Source organism: Dreissena polymorpha, chromosome 2, assembly GCF_020536995.1.
Source record: "Dreissena polymorpha isolate Duluth1 chromosome 2, UMN_Dpol_1.0, whole genome shotgun sequence".
Taxonomy (NCBI): Eukaryota; Metazoa; Mollusca; class Bivalvia; order Myida; family Dreissenidae; genus Dreissena; species Dreissena polymorpha.
The window spans coordinates 24121230-24139323 of NC_068356.1; the positions used below are offsets into that span (position 1 = coordinate 24121230).

An 18094-nucleotide genomic window follows, 5' to 3' on the forward strand; every position below is an offset into this window, starting at 1 on the left:
ACACTAGTTACTCATCTTGCCTCTGTTTTACTATACTATAGGGATACGAATGTTTCAAAACTTAAAATCTCAATATAAACTCATTACTGCCTGTTCAGAGCTGTTTACATTAATGTCGCTAATAAATATAACGCCAACGTGTCTTATACATAGTACAATAGCGATTTTGGAACACCTGCTTAATTTATTTGACACTACAACCACCAACAAGGATACAAGACAGTGAAGACATTTTTATTGTAGTTCTCATTTACCGAAAATGTTGGCTATGCGGTGGTAATATTTTTGCCATCGTAGTCACTTCTTATTTCCTAGTTGTAATATTTGTTATTCTGCTAGAAAAGGTATTTTAAACTGTTAATCTCTAACAAAAGTATACTATTCAACTAACGTTAGATAATTTAAACGCATGTAGATGTACCGTTTTACATGAACAGGACTTGCCGCTATCTTCGTTAAATCCATTTTCCAACACGACGCGGTGGTTTAGTCCATTCGTTCCAGTGGTATACGCGTGACTTTAAGTAACTTGAAAATCAAACAATTTCATGTTGAAATGTGGCTGCGAGCGGAAACTTCTTGGGGCATTGCAACTCGTATGTTAGTGAAATGCATCAAGAGGTCTCCAACCGCCCGCCACGCCGTCTCCACCAACCGCCTGTCGCGGCATCCAAGTATCGACTGATCTGTCCTCGCTCGCGCGCTCTACTTTGTACTTACTGTCAGGTCGACTTCCACGAAAACCGCGATTACTTATTTACGGGTATTCCGCGTAATCTATTTTTACAACACTTAATGGAAGGAGTGCTCTCTTTTTTTAAGGCCAACTGTATGAGCAGATATGTTGGTGCGTCCGTTATGTATGAAGTTTTCGCTACGTCATGTATTTCATTGAAGTGGTGTATGTATTTATAAACTTTCATTATTCATACCGCACGTTATAGTTTCGATTAACGTAATCGTCTCAAAATAACTTGTTTTCCAGCCGATAGCAAATTTCCCTTACATCCACTTGTTACATGAATCCGGTTTAAATGTAAACTGCATACACCTAGTGATATTAAATGCATGCAAAAGATATCTGCTTTATTGATTAAATATTACAATGTATGGTAAACTTTGATGAAACAGCAAGGACAACATTAGGCACAGGATCTGATGTATAGGGACGGACAGCAAAGCCCAAGACTATTCTATTTATTTGGCATTGAATATTCGCAAACCAATTATCAATTTAAACATTATAGAGCACGGCTCTGGGAACAACGTGCTTCATGCATTTAAGTTTACAAATATAATATTTATTATGCCTCAATACCTCCACACACACCTTCGAAAATCATGTCAATAGAATGCGGTAAAGACATTTGATATGCTGAAACAAAATAACTGTGACTGGTGCAAACGAACCCATACTTTCATACTTATTTTCTGAAATTGTGACTTCATAACTTCCTGGTTAAAATGGGGAATTTGTCCGCTTATAAGGCAAGGTGCCTGTACCACGTGACCTTCGGCTTTGTGTGGGACAAAAATACCTGAATATATGTACCTTCTCTATGAAGAATTACAATGACCGCCTATTTTTTTAAACCTTCAACAATATTATAATGAACGTTTTTGTTGATTGAATAACAAATATACTTAATTTTGCGCAAACTTAACACAGTTGTTTATTTTGACAATGACCGGGCTCTCGTCTTTGTTTTGTTTTTTTGAAACGGTTTTGAATTAATGAAGAAATTATCAGAAACGTACCTGAAGCGATGGTTTGTTGACATCCGATTGTCCCGCACATTGCCGAAAAAGTCACGTGGTACAGGCACCTTGTTAGGGTCATCGCAGCTTGGTTTTACTGTTTTCATGGCGTTGCAAGAGTCAGTGGTCAACAAGGCAGTAGCCATTTGGTAGAAAAAAATGCAAGTGACTGTCATTTGAGACTTTGCGCTACCAGATTTGTTATTTACACTTTATCGGTGAAGATAATTAACATTCACGCAAAATGTATTACTCTAGTCAAAGAAGCTTGGGCGTACACGACCCGTGACCTTGATTGTGACAATGACCTTGAGATTTGAGAATGATAATTGACTTGAACTTACCTTGACTTGTATTGACCTTGATTTGAATCCTGACCTTCCATCGAGACATTGATATTGGGCCTTGAAACCTAGTGATTGTATAATTTAAAATGCTGGTCATGGCAAGGCTCAAGAAAAATGACTCTTCATAATCTTTGAATTGTGGCAATGACATTGAACTTTGTGCATGGTTCTCGATCGTTACAGTCCGTCGCATCCTCACTTCTGCTCTCATTTGCCACCACCAACACACTAAATGAAATCTAGTGCAGTATCATGGATATGTTGACGTAAGCATTAAAAAGCAATGTCAATATCTCCCTGAAAGATTAAATGACCGTTACGACCTGACAGTATGCGCATAGTAGGTAAGCTGCATAAAATTATGCATGTCATAGAAAACTACGGTGGCATAGAGATGTCATTCACTTCTCTTTTTTTAAATTGCTCTCCTCTTTTTAGAAAAAGAGGAGTGCAAAACTAAATAAAAGCGGTGTACAATTAAAAAAAGAGCGGTGCAGTAAAAAAAGGCAGAGTGCATTAAGCAAAAGGGTAGAGAATTTTCGCTATCTCGAGATCCCGACTTAGCTCAGCCAATCAAATTGTTTGTTATGCCAATTTAACGTTTAGTCTGGATTACCTGCCCTTTGTATACATGTACAAAGAGTCAGCAGATACAGACGAAGTTATAGCGGAGGCGATGGAAATAGTAAGTTTATTAGCAAATTTTAAAAGGTGGTTCGGAGTGAAAGTATTTATCTCTTGATCAGTATTATAATTAAGTATTTCAATGGTATGACTCATTTCACGGAACGATTGATTTTGTCGTTCCCGTAATATCTATGTCGGCTCATTCTACAAGCCTCATGAAAATGACTCAAATGCCCACTCACAATTATGGTTATCTCTGAAAAAAATCCCTAAAAACAGCATCATATGGATTGCAGGTGATTTCAACATGCCCGACATAGACTGGTCTTCAGAAGCTATTAAGAACTCCTGCAAATTCAAAACCCTATATGAAGATTGCCTTGAAAATATTGTCAGCCTCAACCTTGAGCAAATGATAAAAATTCTCACAAGAATAATAATATCTTAGACCTACTCCTCACAAATGTACCATCACTGGTTCATAATGTCAAATCCCTCCCAAGCTTAGGAAACTCCGATCATGATATCGTCTTCCATGAATTTAACATAAAAAGAGGTCGCCCCGTCCAACCCCAAAGAAAAATCCCATGCTACAAAAAAGCCAACTGGTCAAAAATCAAATTGGAGTTAAACTATTTTCATTCTTAGTTCAGAGAATGTAAACACACAGACCCAAACTCAGCCTGGACTGACTTTAAGACTGAATTTCATAGACTCTGTGACTTGTACATACCAACGAAAATGACAAAACATAGACAAAATCTCCCCTGGGTGACCATGGACATACTTAGACAAATTCGTAAACGGGACAAAATGTATGCTAGACTTAAAAAGAAAAATGAGCCCCCCAGTCAAATCCCCACTTTAAGACCCTAAAGGCGATCATCCAACGAAAAATACGTAACTCATACTGGTCGTACTTAGAGTCTGTAATCTTCTCAGGAGATTCCCAACCAGGTCAAAACAAAAAATTCTACAGCTTTGTAAAGCATAACAATTCTGAAAACTGTGGAGTAGCACCCCTTAAGTCGGAAGGTCAAACTTTTACAAATGCAAAGGACAAGGCAAACATTCTCAACAAACAGTTTGAGTCTGTCTTCTCCCGACCACAACCATTGAGCCTAAAGCAAATGTGCAAAAGTGTACTAAACCCACCCTTTCACAGTATGCCCCCTATTACAATAACGGTTGACGGCGTTGACAAACTCCTGGCAGGCCTAAACCCCAATAAAGCCCAAGGTCCAGATCAAATTTCACCAAGGGCCCTCAAAGAACTCCACAGTGAAATAGCCCCCATCCTCACTCACATATTCAGGTTATCGTTAGAAACAGGTATTGTGCCTGATGATTGGAAGAACGCAACCATAGCTCCAGTATACAAAAAGGGTCATAAATCTGACGCCAGCAACTACAGACCAATATCCCTCACGTGCATCTCTTCCAAACTTATGGAGCATATCATTGTCTCAAATATGATGACTTTCTTTGATAATCATTATATCCTCAGTCCCTTCCAACATGGTTGCCGGTCTAAACGTAGTTGCGAAACTCAGCTGCTGAGTTTTTCCCAAGAAGTCCTTGACAGCCTAGACAGTGGACAACAGACTGACGTCATTGTGATGGATTTTTCAAAGGCCTTCGACAAAGTCGACCATCACAAGTTAATACACAAGTTAAATAACATGGGGGTTGACTGCAATGTCTCCTCATGGATTATTAATCTGCACTAATATTTTATTCTTAACACAGTTTTCTTGACAGCGCCTCCCAACCATAGTCAGGATTGATTGTTCGGGAGTAACAATTAGAAGTTGTATGAGATTTTTCATTCTTCATAAGTTGAATAGTTTTCGGATAAATAAATGGAAAAAAGTAATTTCGGATAACATTAATTATATGGATTAATAGTACCGTCAAAATCCTTATTTTTACCAATGATATGTACATTTTTGGCTTACATAATACAATTTATTCTGTTTAAAAATCGATAATGTATTTGTACATCCATTTTGATTGTTTTATCAATGCTCATTTATAACAAACAACTATTTATAATAAATTTTACAAGCCACTGCTCATTGTAATAGAACTATTTACATTGTCCTATTGTACTTGCAATTTTTGCTATGATGGCTGAGAGAGCTGAGTTAATATAATTATTATTGTAAATAATTAGTAATTTTTTTTAAATTTTAAATTTAACTGCTAAGCAATTTACATAGTCATAGTGCACAAGAGCAAAAGATTATGACACATGCAGGACTAAAACCTGTGGTGACCATTATTCTAGCATGCCTACCGAGCGAGCTTAAATCCAGATGCTTGAAATGTTCCTTGGTGGGATGATAATCCTGCGTAACCAAGGTCTAATTATTTAAACTAGCTCTGATACTGCACTGCTTTCTTCTTTTTTCAGGTTATAAACAGCCAGTCAGTTACGCTCGATTGGTCATTGTCGGCTCGGGTACTACTTACATGTACCGCGGGTACACTTAAGTATACTCACATGTACCCCGGGTACGGTAAATATACTAAGACGTACCCGGGAATTTTAGCGCTCAATCGGTCGTTGTCGACTATATTTTTTAAATTAATTATGTTCATATGTATGTCAATTTTCTGTTAAATTGCCTCTTTATTATCGAGACTCCTACTCAAAAAATATGTTTATGCAGATATTTTAATTGAAGTTTGATTCGTAATATGGTAATCGATAGCGCGTTTTACCACATCGGATTTTGTTCGGGAATGAAACTTGGGTACAGTCTAATATCGACCGGGTACGTTTTAGTATATTTACGGTACCCGGGGTATATGTAAGTATACTTACATGTACCCGGGGTACATGTAAGTAGAACCCGTGCCGATAATGACCAATGCAGCGTCAGTAACAGATGTATTGCGAACACAGAATTAAACAACATTGGTCATAATGTAAACATAATTAAGCTCCAATATTCAGGGATTATATGTTTTCGGTTTTGTCGGTCCTTGACCGATTGGGGTCATGAAATACCGATTGAATATCCCAAGCAGTCGGTCCGATTCTGTTTGCTAAAATTCCCATCGTCATGGAAATCAATTACACAGTGCACATGCTAACACACCCTAATTGACATGACGCCTTATCAGTGATCGCTCCGCCCACTTAATCACGTGGCTCAGCGGGAAGAAAACCTAAACAAGCTAACACCAAAATGGCTTCTTTGCCTATAGCCTGCATATAGATTTACGCGATATTCTGGATGATTAAAACACGCTCTCAAACGCTTGCGCGCTTACCGAAATCGAACCCGTTATTACGTGTAATGGTGGTATTTGCAATAAATTAATACTTAACCGGTATTTACCCGTGATATTAACAAAATTATTACCGAAACATTCCCCCCTACCCGTGTATTTGACACGAAATAGCGCTTTATAACTGATTCGGTGAAGTTTTGGGCGTTTTCTGACGCCGGGTGGGTACCTCAATCCCACATGTTATTGCGTATAAAAGTGATATTAATCATATTAAACATTGCTTATGGGACATTTATCAATCACTATAATTTAAAGCGCAAAAACAACACGTTAAGTTTGGACATTGTCTGATATAAAATTAGCGTTGTACGAAATGGAATACGGTCAGGCTATTATAAATTAATAAGGCTACCAATATCAGACGCTCGCGCAGGTACCGACTTCCCCGAAGTTACCGCATTTATTGGTTAACTAATATCAGTAATAATAACTCTTTTACAATAGCATTTATCGATACGTCTTTATTAAAATAATAACAAAATGGTTTTCACTTGTTTCTGACACACACAGAAACGCGATTTTTAACGGGGATTTCGTAAAGTTACACGAATTGGGTACCAAAATTCTCAATTATTTTACATGCACACGTGACATAATACATACTTAATAATGCTTAGTTATTGCTTATATGACATTTCAAGTTTGTGAAATAAATTAATGTTCTATAAAGGGGATCTCGGTAATTCTTGAAGCTTCCACTCGCTCTTGTCAAGACCGCATTGCCGCGTTGGAAATGGTATACATTTAATTCATCTTACTTATCTTTCTGGATACCAAATGTCTGAGTTGCATTAACCCTTTTTACACCGTTTTTGCCATATTTCATTTCCGTTTTTTAATCCGAACAAAATAAACGAAACTCGTTTAAAAAATGAGATCTAGGCATTCGAGCTCCTAGTGTGGATTAAAAGCGTTTATTGGTGACACCACATGAGTGCAAATTTGTAGATACCGTTAATAAGATAATATATCACATGTCACCTTCAAATAACATGTATGATGTCAATTAAGTGCATTACTATCAGAGTAATAAAAAACAGCATGAATTAGGCTTCATGCTGGGTTTCAGTTCTCGTAAAGTAATGCAGATGAACATGTCTATGATACGGTTAAGCGATATACCCGATGATTTTGGTGAATAGATGCTCTCTACGTCAACGAATTCAAGGAAGAAAATTTGCTTATGAGTCGTACATTGACTCTGTCCGAATTTTTAGGGGAAATAACGATGAAATCGACGTCAAATCCCGTATTTTCAGCATGCCTTTATCCATCTCTTACACTTCTCAAGATATTTTTTCGGCTTTTGAAACGAAATAAATTCAATGTCACCAACTAAAGGATATTTATTGTACAAGTGACTGGTAACCAAGAATCATTAGGGCTTCTTTGCTCAATGATTGAATTACATCAACCAGCTGCCTTTTAGTCATGCTTAGGCCTTCTAGTTGTGTCTTATAGTCACACTGTAATTTTAACCTTCAAGTTGTGTCTTGTAGTCACACTTGGTCAGTCTATTTGTGACTTGTAGTCACGATAGTTCAAATTAGGTTAAAACCCAAAAGAAGTGTCCTTAAGTATGACAGGTGACCGGTAGCTGTGGGATCCGACAGCCAGAGAGCAGAAATATCCTTTTACGTATCCTTTTAGTTAATGAAAAACAGTTTCTTTATGTTGCCAAATATTTGCTCATATTATCATTATAATTATTGTCTTAACTCTAGTTATATCAATTTATTACATAATATTTTACTTTTACTGTGTTTTAATAGTGTAGCCGGTATTGTTTTATTGCTTAAGTTCCTAATAGCATTCTTATTTATATCACACATTTTAAGATCATTAATCCTTTAACTAATGCTGCATAATAGTATCAATACCTCTTATCTTTTATCAATTTTATGTACATATATATGTTTTGTACAACGCCATTGAATATAATTATATAAATAGGCGTTTCATCAAATTAGCAAGTTTCAAGTTTCTAATCTGACCGGATATCGATTGTCCGAGTTACATAATCCCCATTGACACCGTTTAACCATTTTTAATCGTTTTTTTTAAAGAGGAAAACAAAAGAAACTCGTTGGAATAAAAGTGAACCTAAACATGTAGCTTAATTGTCTAGAAAATGGCGGACAGGTCGTTGCTAACGAGTGCGCCCGATTAATCGATCGCTGATTGGTGGATCAATTCTAGTGGGCGGAGCGATCATAGATAAGGCGTCATGTCAATTACATTCTTATCTCGATTTGGTGTGATAAACATTTGCTGCTGTCTCTAAACCGGTCAGGACCAGTTTATTGCACGTCAGCCGACTAGTATAGTATGACCCCAAGCAGCGAAGATTCGCGCGGTGGTGTATTAGTCATGCGTGAATATCCCCGTGTCAATATCAATCAATAATTTCACTGGCTTATATCTAGCACACTAATCGGTCCGTAATGTGTACTCGTCCACGATAAAATCATTGACAATTACTGCGGAGATAAAAAACCTCGATGTTATCCTCATGAAAATTTTGCATTTCATGCATGGTACAGTTAACATTCAAATACACAAAGAAGAAAATCGGATATTCTGCAATAATTGTGGGCGGACCTTATACACTGAAAGCACGCGCTGTAACTAAACAAAACATGCGGATACATTTTCCACCATCGTACTAATCCGGCAATAAATGAATGAAAGTCGCGGATCTGATCGACAGAACAGCCGAAAGTTATTTTTTATGGGCGGAACTTCACATAAAATAGTACACAAGAAAAATAATATACATTGTATATATCTTTAGTAAAAATCGTGTTAAAATCGAAATAATTTGTGTACTTTATTGTTATTGGTTTAAACTTATTTATTACGACATAGTAACATATTCACAAGTTACATGACATTGACATAGGATTGGGCTGGAAGGCGAACCTTATTGGAGCCCTCTCCCGAAAAATAATATTGTAGCGAATTTGCCTGCCTTCGATCAGTTTGTTAATAATTATAGTAGAGTGTAACCGTTGCTTTATACGGCATCATTCTCTTACCGCTATTCGGATAAAATAGATCGGACGCTAGCATTTTCAATTTGGGTAATACATATATTTTTATTCTGAAATTAATAATACAATTTGCAGTAATGCCTTACAATATCACTTTTTACTGCATGACTATAATGGGTAACTCACTAATGAGAATTTTATATGGTTAAATAGTATCTCATTGCTGTTTCATAAGGCTGAAGTAAATTAGTTTTCACCCATTTTGTAGAATAGTTTCGTCTAGGTTATCACGTGACTTGTCTGTATACAAGCAGTGGCTTCTCTGCATTAGGATGATTTCGAAGTTGGTTCTCAAAGCGTACACACCGAACAATACTAGGTAAATAACTGTAGCTTTTCTGTCTACTGAGTAATTCCACATTGTGAAAGAACTAGGTGTTAGCAAGGGCTTGTCTGCTGAGTAAACCAATGTGGAAAAGCGACAGTCTAAATCTAATGCTAACAGTTTAGGCTTCGACGTTCGTCTACGCATAGTTTTAGAGTAGTCTAATCCATAGTCTCCGACCAGTTTCATGCATAGTTTTAGACTAGTATCATCCGTAGTCTCAAACCAGGTTCATCCATAGTTTCGAACCAGTCTCATCCATAGTATCAGACTAGGCTCATAAATAGTCTCAGACCAGTTTCATCCATAGTTTTAGACTAGTATCATCCGTAGTCTCAAACCAGGTTCATCCATAGTTTCAGACCAGTTTCATCCATAGTTGCAGACTAGTCTCACCCATAGTTTCAAACCAGTCTCATCCATAGTATCAGACTAGGCTCATAAATAGTCTTAGACCAGTTTCATCCATAGTTTTAGACTAGTATCATCCGTAGTCTCAAACCAGGTTCATCCATAGTTTCAGACCTGTTTCATCCATAGTTTCAGACTAGTTTCAACCATAGTTTTAGACCAGTTTTATCCATAGTCTCAGATTAGTCTCATCCATAGTTTCAAACCAGTCTCATCCAAAGTATCAGACTAGGCTCATAAATAGTCTCAGACCAGTTTCATCCATAGTTTTAGACTAGTATCATCCGTAGTCTCAAACCGGGTTCATCCATAGTTTCTGACCAGTTTCATCCATAGTTTCAGACTAGTTTCAACCATAGTTTTAGACCAGTTTCATCCATAGTTTCAGACTAGTCTCATCCATAGTTTCAAACCAGTCTCATCCATAGTATCAGACTAGGCTCAAATAGTCTCAGACCAGTTTCATCCATAGTTTTAGACTAGTATCATCCGTAGTCTCAGACCAGTTTCATCCATAGTTTTAGACCAGTTTCATCCATTGTCCCAGACCAGGCTCATCCATAGTTTCAGACTAGGCTCATCCAGTCTCAGACTAGGCCCATTCGTTGTTCTTATTGATTAGTTTGTTATATTGACCCGGTTTTGTTGATTTCTTCTGTGATTTATTGAATGCACCAATCATTGTTCCAAATTCTTTGTTTCTAATCACACTGGTAAAGCAGCCAGGCGAAAATATATATCCTTAGCCAGCTTGAATTTCAGTCTGGTTAAAGTCACCTTGCACGTTACAAAATTTGGCGCCCAACGTGGGGCACTTTAGAACGTCACTGGACATTCGCTTATTCACGACCCGATCATGGACGTTAGTCGGAACCGTGAATTAGAGCTTGGAAATAGCATGCTAAGACGAGAGCTGCATAACTTGCAGCTAGAACATGAGATAAAAAGGATGCAGCATGAGATTGATGAAACCAGCATGAGACTCGAAATGTTGGCATCGACGCCATTCAGAACAGATATAGAACGTGTCAGACCGAAAGTTTACTTATTAAGGGATGGTATAAAGTCTGAGAAGATAATGCCATCAGCGACTCCGATGCTCGGTTCTTCTCCAAATCCAAGGAGGCTACTGCCCAAGACGCCAATTGTTGGAGCATCCAGGATGGACATGGCCTGTCAAACTGAACATATAAAAGACAACAGACTTGATAGATTTGTCACCAAGCGGAAACCTGAATCACATATGTCAGGCAGGGAACCAGCCGGTCCCACAGCAAAAGAGGAGCCCTCAACTACTGCAAAGTATGGGGTAAAGGTTAAGCCAGCTACATACGATGGGGTCGGAGCATGGGCCGATTACAAGGCGCATTTCGAAGCCTGTGCAAAGCTCAACGGTTGGGACAGTGACCAGAAAGCAATGTATTTATCTGTGTCTCTCAGGGGACAGGCACAGGGAGTGTATGGGAACTTAGCATCTAAGTATGCCACTTATGAAGTCTTGGTACGGGCGCTTGAAGAGAGATTTGCTCCACCTAATCAAACTGAGTTGTATAGAGTGCAGCTTAAAGGGCGGCAGCAGCGAGCGACGGAAACCATGGCGGAACTTGGCCAGGACATTCGCAGACTGACCAACCTGGCCTATCCAAAAGCGCCTCAAGATGTAAAGGAGACGCTTGCAATGGAACAGTTTGTAGACGCACTAGTGAACTCAGAAATGCGCCTGAAAATTATGCAATCCAGACCTGTAGATCTCAATGATGATGCCGTCGAACTTGAGTCGTTCTACAGGGCTGAACGTCGTCAGCAAGGCATGGTGAGACCTACTGTAACTCAACTTCACTCCAGTACGAAAGAGATGGACGACATGCGAAACACAATAAAAGGTTTACAAAAAACGATAGATGAGATGAGCAAACGTCCGAGAAATGTTTAGTCGGATAAAGGACAAGGATATAGGCAACCGTCTCAGCGCACCCAAACCTATCCAAATTCTAGCAGACAGAACCCGCCTATCGCTCATCTGAAATGTTTTATTTGTGGATCAGACCAACATCTTAAGAGAGATTGTCCCCAACAAAGGGGCTCTAATAATCCCAAACACAACAATATGCCATCCAACGTCAGAAAAACTAGCATGATTAGTTCAGCAGGAATGTATGCGATGGGACAGGTTGATGGTCGGAATGTTGAGTATTTGGTAGACACGGGCGCCACACTCACTTTGATATCATGCGATCTTTGGGATCTTATTAGGGATAAGCATCAGCTGTCGAGTTTTGAAACACCGCTCATTAGTGCAAAAGGGAACAACTTGTCAGTTAAAGGGAGTACAGAGATCGCAATTGGATTTGCAGGGAAGTTTTATCCCATTAGAGTTGTGATTGCTGAGCTAGACGTCGACCTTGTTTTGGGTATCGATTTCATAAAAAAACACCAAGCTATGATAGACGTGAATCAGGATTTGCTGGTATTAGGTAAAAACAAAACCACATGCATTGTATTGGGAAGGTCGGCTGCTACAGAGTAGTATTGTCAGAAAGAATTGTTGTTCCGGCAAACAGTGAGGTCATCACGACTGCCAAGATAGCGGATCATGGTGCTGATAGCATGAAATTGGGAATAGTTGAACCAAGTGAACGCTTTGTTCAGCTGGGAAAGGGCCTAGTGGCTAGAACCCTTGTTGAACCAAATGAGACTATACCTGTGAGATTAGCCAATGTGACTAACGAGGCACAGACCTTCTATCCGGGTACCAATGTTGCGACGATAAGTTCGGTCAATGAGGTTCAAGAATCATTAAACAAGAGGCAGACTTTTGGTAGTTTGCCAAAACACATGCACGATCGTTTTGACAGGGCTTCGGTTGGATTATCAGCAGATGATAGAAATCAGGTCGTGAAGTTTTTGCAAAAATATTCAAACATTTTCTCAAAGCATGATACAGACCTTGGACGAACAGGGATCATTAAACATCAGATTCACACAGGCGATGCGAGACCAATAAAGCAACCTTCACGACGTGTGCCAGTACACATGCAATCCGAAGTGGATGATCAGCTTGATCACATGCTGGAGAATGACATAATTCGACCAAGCACGAGCCCTTGGGCAAGCGCCATTGTCCTTGTCAATAAGAAAGACGGTAGCTAAAGGTTTTGTATAGATTACAGGCGTTTGAATGAAGTAACCACCAAAGACGCGTACCCTTTACCCCGTGTAGACGAGTCCCTGGATCAGCTGTCTGGCGCGACCTGGTTTTCATGCGTTGACCTAAGTTCAGGATACTGGCAGGTCGAGATGTCCGAGCAAGACAAACCCAAAACAGCATTTGCGACTAGAAGAGGTCTATTTGAATTTAATTTCATGCCGTTGGGTCTTTGCAACGCGCCGGCTACATTTTAGCGCTTAATGGAAATCGTTTTGGCAGGACTCCACTGGAAGATATGCCTTGTCTACCTCGACGACATAATAGTGACTGGAAGGACTTTCAAAGAGATGGTAGCTAACCTAGATCAGGTGTTCGGTCGGTTCGATTCAGCAGGCTTGAAACTTAAGCCACAGAAATGCCATCTATTCAAGAGAGAGGTAAATTTCATAGGGCATGTCATTAACAGCTCAGGCGTGAGCACCGACCCTAAAAAGACGGAATGCGTCAAGAACTGGTCCACCCCTCAAAGTGTATTAGAAGTCAGATCATTCCTAGGTCTCTGTAGTTATTACAGACGAACCGTCTGTAATCCTGAACGAACCGTTCAGGATTATTCTGAAATAGAAAACCCTTGTATAAGCTTACCGAAAAAGACAAACACTTTGTGTGGTCTGAAGCTGCAGAGACATCATTCAGCACGTTAAAGGACAAACTTACCACGTCACCTGTTCTCGCTCACCCAGACTTTAGCGTGCCGTTTGTCCTAGATACAGATGCTAGTGACAACTCGATTCGAGCCGTTCTTTCACAAAAGGTTGATGGTCGGGAGAAAGTTATCGCTTACGCTAGCCGCACATTGTCGAAGACAGAGAAGAGATACTGTGTGACGAGAAAAGAAATTCTTGCATTGGTATACTTTGTGAAATATTTTAGGCACTATTTGTACGGTCGAAAGATTCTCGTAAGGACTGATCAAGGTTCTCTGAGATGGCTCTTGCGATTCAAAAACCCAGAGGGGCAAGTTGCTCGTTGGCTGGAGATTCTCTCAGCCTTTGATTTGGAGATCGAGCATCGTCCAGGACTAAAGCATGGGAACGCCGATGGGTCGAGTAGAATTCCCTGTCGTCAGTGCGGACTATCAGGAAGTATAAATATCGTTGATGAGCATGACACCGATCCAGCCAAGATAGTACGAGTAACAGCTGTGACACAAGACAGAGAAATGGACGATCTAAAGGAAATTCAAGCTAGAGACCAAGATGTGAAAACTATAATGTCCTGGGTTGATGCCAATTCAAGACCACCTTTCAGTGACGTGGCCTCAGGGAGTCATTATTTGAAGTCAATGTGGAATCAAACTCTAGACTTTCATGACGGAATTGTGGTTAGAAATTCGACACCCATTGAATCGACCAACGAGAATATTGTGCAGAAGGTCATACCTATGGCATACAGGCGGAAAGTGCTCGAATATGCTCACGATATTCTACCTGCGGGACGCTTGGGTATGAAGAAAACTATTGCGAAAATACGACAGCAGTATTACTGGCCCGGTCTACGAACTGATGTGCGTAGATATATTGCGGGATGTGAAACGTGTGCAAAACGAAAAGGACCAAACCGCAGAAAACAAGCACCGATGCAAATTGTTCGAAATGGCTATCCTTTGGAGAGGATAGCTATTGATATTTTAAGAGAGTTGCAAAAAAAACAGAACGCGAAAACCGGTACATTGTAGTCATAGCAGATTACTTCACAAAGTGGACGGAATGTTTCCCCTCGAGGCCGCGACGGTCGCTAAATGAAATGTGTCAGCTGTTACGTATCGAGAAGACAAGGACAACGCCATACCATCCCCAATCGGATGGTATGGTTGAAAGGTTCAATAGAACATTAACAACCATGTTGTCTGCCTATGTCAACGAAAACCAGACAAACTGGAATGATCAGATACCATACGTGATGATGGCCTATCGAAGTTCAGAACACGAAACTACTGGAATGACCCCGAAAAAACTGATGTTAGGACGAGAAGTTTGTACCCCTCTTGACTTAGCGTTTGAGCTCCCAAGAGAAGAAAAGTCAATCCCTATGAACAAATGGGTATGGGAATTACAGGAGAGGCTTGAGACGGCACACCAGATGGTCCGACAAAAATACCGGAAACCAGATGCAACGTCAGAAGAGAATACATGACAAGAGGACAAATTATGAGACATTCAAAGAAGGAGATAAAGTTCTAGTATATTTTCCAGTAAACAAGGTAGGGATGTCGCCAAAACTGGTATCTTTCTGGAGGGGCCCCTATACGGTTATTAGGAAGTTGTCAGATGTCGTATATGAAGTAGATTGCGGCAGAAATAGGACAAATCAAACAGTACATTGTGATAGGCTTAGACTTAGCGTACAACAAGTATTAGTAGGAGAGGATAGGGTTGATGGTCAGGTAGATAGCATGATAGATATTGAGCCTGGTTCAGAAAGTAACACGGTCGAGGAATTTGATGATCAGTTTGATCAAGCTTCAGGTAGAGCAAAGAGTAATGAATGTGTAGATGAGCTAGATGATAGGGTGGAGGTTTCGTTTCATGGACGAAAGAGGAAACCTCCTGCTTGGGCTAAAGATTATGTATTCTCTATTTTCAGTGGAAACATGACTGAAATGGCAAAAACCAAAACAACCCCACGGAAACCACTCTGTCCAATGTGCAGAACATTGATTCCAGCTGGAGAGAGGTTCGAGGATCACTTGGTCAAGTGTGCCATGACTAAGGAGAATGTGATCTGTTAATTGTTTGATAAGGTGTTTAAGAAGCCGGATTATTTGCAAAAACACCTTAAGATTCAGCACGGCATCGATAAGAAGGCCGATAAGAAGAAGTCGGAGGATGCAATGAGTACCTGCAGTATTGGAGAGGATCCATGTGTTGAATTGAATTTCACTGTGGATAATGAGGAACGGTTTGACGCAAATGATCAAAACATGAGTGTTGGAAGTAAGGAAGTTGCGTTGAAGGAGTTGGATCAGAATGCTAGTGCGGTCCTGAAAACGCCAATGCTCTTACCGCGCACAGCGATTGACGAAGATGGCTTAGAAGCAGCGCATACGAAGAGAAAGACCACGTCACCATTGCCACCAGGGATCAAGAAAACGGTAGAGACTGTTAACAGTGAAAGTTTGAAGAAGACGTGTGAGATAATCATCAAACAGGACATGACTGAGCTAAGTAAGAGGCATAGCGTTACGGTTAAAGAGGATGGGGAGGACATATTCGCAAACTCGGTGCTAGTGAGGAGGGACATGGCGACTGGCATCAACAGTTTTCATATTGGCCAGTACCTTCGAGCCAGAAACATCTGCCCGTTTAGTTTGCGGATTGAGCTCGGCGATTATGGACGTGTTAGGTTTGAATTCGATATGGAGTGATTTAATCTTCAAACTTCGTACAATCATAGGGATACAAGCCCGCATTATACTATGACAATGTTGAACCCTACTTAAGAGGATTGTTGTGTTTTTTATTTGATGTATGTATTGAAAGTCAAGTTTTATCACAGTGGGAAAACATTTAAAAATAGTTCTGTAATTGTTTCGTTTGATTTTTTTGTTGATGATGTTGTTTGTTTTGTTTTTGATATTGTTTATGGTCTCGATATTGTATCTTGTATAGTTTCATATATAACCATGTGCAGGTAGCACATATAGTTTAAAACATTAAAAGTTTTCATCAATCATTGTGCGTTTATTTTTAAATCATGCACGGGACGCATGAAACCGGAGGCGTGGGTAATGTAGCGAATATGCCTGCCTTCGATCAGTTTGTTAATAATTATAGTAGAGTGTAACCGTTGCTTTATACGGCATCATTCTCTTACCGCTATTCGGATAAAATAGATCGGACGCTAGCATTTTCAATTTGGGTAATACATATATTTTTATTCTGAAATTAATAATACAATTTGCAGTAATGCCTTACAATATCACTTTTTACTGCATGACTATAATGGGTAACTCACTAATGAGAATTTTATATTGTTAAATAGTATCTCATTGCTGTTTCATAAGGCTGAAGTAAATTAGTTTTCACCCATTTTGTAGAAAAGTTTCGTCTAGGTTATCACGTGACTTCCCAATGCTTTGCATTGACCGTTCCAAGGCGGTGACCCCAGCTTTATTCATATTTTGTGTTTATGTTGGTTTGTATTGTGCTGTTTTGTACTGTTTTGGCAATCGGTCACTTGCCTTAAATAAAGGACCAACTAATTGTTTTAATGAAAATTCAATACTGCTCCAGCAGCTGGAGTTTCACTTCTTTTTATTGTATGTATATAAGCAGTGGCTTCTCTGCATTAGAATGATTTCGAAGTTGGTTCTCAAAGCGTACACATCGAACAATACTAGATAAATAACTGTAGCTTTTCTGTCTACTGAGTAATTCCACATTGTGGTCGGAAAAGTGACAGAACTAGTTGTTAGCAAGGGCTTGTCTGCTGAGTAAACCAAGGTGGAAAAGCGACAGTCTAAATTTAATACTAACAGTGTAGGCTTTGACGTTCGTCTACGCATAGTTTTAGAGTAGTCTCATCCATAGTCTCAGACCAGTTTCATGCATAGTTTTAGACTAGTATCATCCGTAGTCTCAAACCAGGTTCATCCATAGTTTCAAACCAGTCTCATCCATAGTATCAGACTAGGCTCATAAATAGTCTCAGACCAGTTTCATCCATAGTTTTAGACTAGTATCATCCGTAGTCTCAAACCAGGTTCATCCATAGTTTCATACCAGTTTCATCCATAGTTGCAGACTAGTCTCATCCATAGTTTCAAACCAGTCTCATCCATAGTATCAGACTAGGCTCATAAATAGTATCAGACCAGTTTCATCCATAGTTTTAGACTAGTATCATCCGTAGCCTCAAACAAGGTTCATTCATAGTTTCAGACCAGTTTCATCCATAGTTTAAGACTAGTTTCAACCATAGTTTTAGACCAGTTTCATCCATAGTTTCAGACTAGTCTCATTCATAGTTTCAAACCAGTCTCCTCCATAGTATCAGACTAGGCTCATAAATAGTCTCAGACCAGTTTCATCCATAGTTTTAGACTAGTATCATCCGTAGT

The 18094-nt window shown here is 39.4% G+C and overlaps 1 protein-coding gene across 1 annotated transcript; it reads left to right on the forward strand.

Moving 5' to 3' along the window:
* The first annotated feature begins 9072 nt into the window (after window positions 1-9072).
* On the forward strand, window positions 9073-16528 carry LOC127870435 (uncharacterized). Its single transcript, XM_052413028.1, has 2 exons — window positions 9073-9118; window positions 15619-16528. Exon 2 carries the CDS (start codon window positions 15866-15868, stop codon window positions 16397-16399), a length of 534 nt encoding a protein of 177 aa, XP_052268988.1. The 5' UTR covers window positions 9073-9118; window positions 15619-15865; the 3' UTR covers window positions 16400-16528.
* Window positions 16529-18094: the final 1566 nt, after the last annotated feature.

What these genes read in the sequence shown, in the direction of transcription:
- LOC127870435 (XM_052413028.1), top strand. Translation starts at nt 15,866, where the DNA reads ATGAGTACCTGCAGTATTGGAGAGGATCCATGTGTTGAATTGAATTTC.